General features: G+C 48.2%; 1 protein-coding gene across 1 annotated transcript in view; it reads left to right on the forward strand.

The window, feature by feature from the left end:
• LOC122558816 (plexin-A1-like) overlaps positions 1-1283 on the forward strand; it is a 463903-nt gene that overhangs the window by 445695 nt on the left and 16925 nt on the right. The window contains exon 17 of the mRNA XM_043707607.1: positions 541-634. Within this exon, the coding sequence (XP_043563542.1) occupies positions 541-634 (94 nt within the window). The remainder of the gene's footprint in view (positions 1-540; positions 635-1283) is intronic.

Consider the following 1283-nt stretch of genomic DNA (forward strand, 5'->3'; position numbering starts at 1 on the left):
TCCGAAGATGTGCAGGTCAGGTGAATTGGCCATGCTAAATTGCCGGTAAAGTTAGGTGTATTAGTTATGGGGAATGGGTCTGGGTGGGTTACTCTTCGGAGGGTCGGTATGGACTAGTTGGGCCGAAGGGCCTGTTTCCATACTATAGGAAATCTAGTCATCTAATCATCAAAATACCTCAGGTGACAAATTTGGTTTTGTCTACCATTGGAATTCTCTCACCTCTGACAGTGTAACACGTCCTGCTGGACATGGATAGATGACTGGAGTGGAACTTGACCCCATGGGCTGACAGTGCTCCAGTGGGTGTGACAATAACGGCCTGTAGTATGAGATACTGGAGGGTCACCAAGACTGGAGGAAATGTCATACCATCAGTCTGGAAATGGGGCATTATCGTGTAGGAATGATGGGGAGATGGAGCCCTCCAGGAGTGGGATTGCTGAATAAATTTCTCACCCGCGTGCTAATTTTTCCCCTATTGTTCTCTCACTCTCTGTGCTCTTCTCTCTGCCTCTGGGCTCCTGTGTCGTTACAAAGTGGGGGGACGCCACTCATTGTGACTGGAACCAACCTTGCCACCATACAAGAGCCAAAGATTCGGGCCAAATATGGCAGCGTGCAGTCCACAAACGTGAGTATCTCAATGTTCAGTCTTTAACCAGATGCAGTTCCTGAGCCTTGATATGCAGATGGAGGTTTGAGCAGTAGAGTCCCAGGTAGACAGGGTAGTGAAGATGGCGTTTGGTAAGTTTGCCTTTATTGGTCAATGCACTGAGAATAAGAGTCGGGAGGTCATGTTTTGGCTGTACAGGACATTGTTTAGGCCACAATTGGAATGCTGCATTCAATTCTGGTCTCCCTGCTGTAGGGAAGATGCTGTGAAACTTGAGAGAATTCAGACATGATTTACAAGGATGTTGCCAGGGTTGGAGGGTTTGAGCTATAGGGAGAGGCTGAACGGGCTGGGACTGTTTGGGCAACTTTTTCACACAGAGGGTGGTGCGTGTGTGGAATGAGCTGCCAGAGGAAGTGGTAGAGGTTAGTACAATTACAACATTTAAAAGGCATCTGGATGGGTATATGAATAGGAAGGGTTTGGAGGGATGTGGGCGAAATCCTGGCAACTGGGACGAGATTAGGTTAGGAAATATGGTTGGCATGGATGAGTTGGACCGAAGATTGTGGTGCTGGAAAAGCACAGCAGGTCAGGCAGCATCTGAGGAGCAGGAGAATTGATGTTTCGAGCATAAGTCCTTCATTAGGGATGAGGCTTGTGGGCC

This window comes from Chiloscyllium plagiosum, chromosome 18 (assembly GCF_004010195.1).
Source record: "Chiloscyllium plagiosum isolate BGI_BamShark_2017 chromosome 18, ASM401019v2, whole genome shotgun sequence".
In the NCBI taxonomy this organism is placed as follows: Eukaryota; Metazoa; Chordata; class Chondrichthyes; order Orectolobiformes; family Hemiscylliidae; genus Chiloscyllium; species Chiloscyllium plagiosum.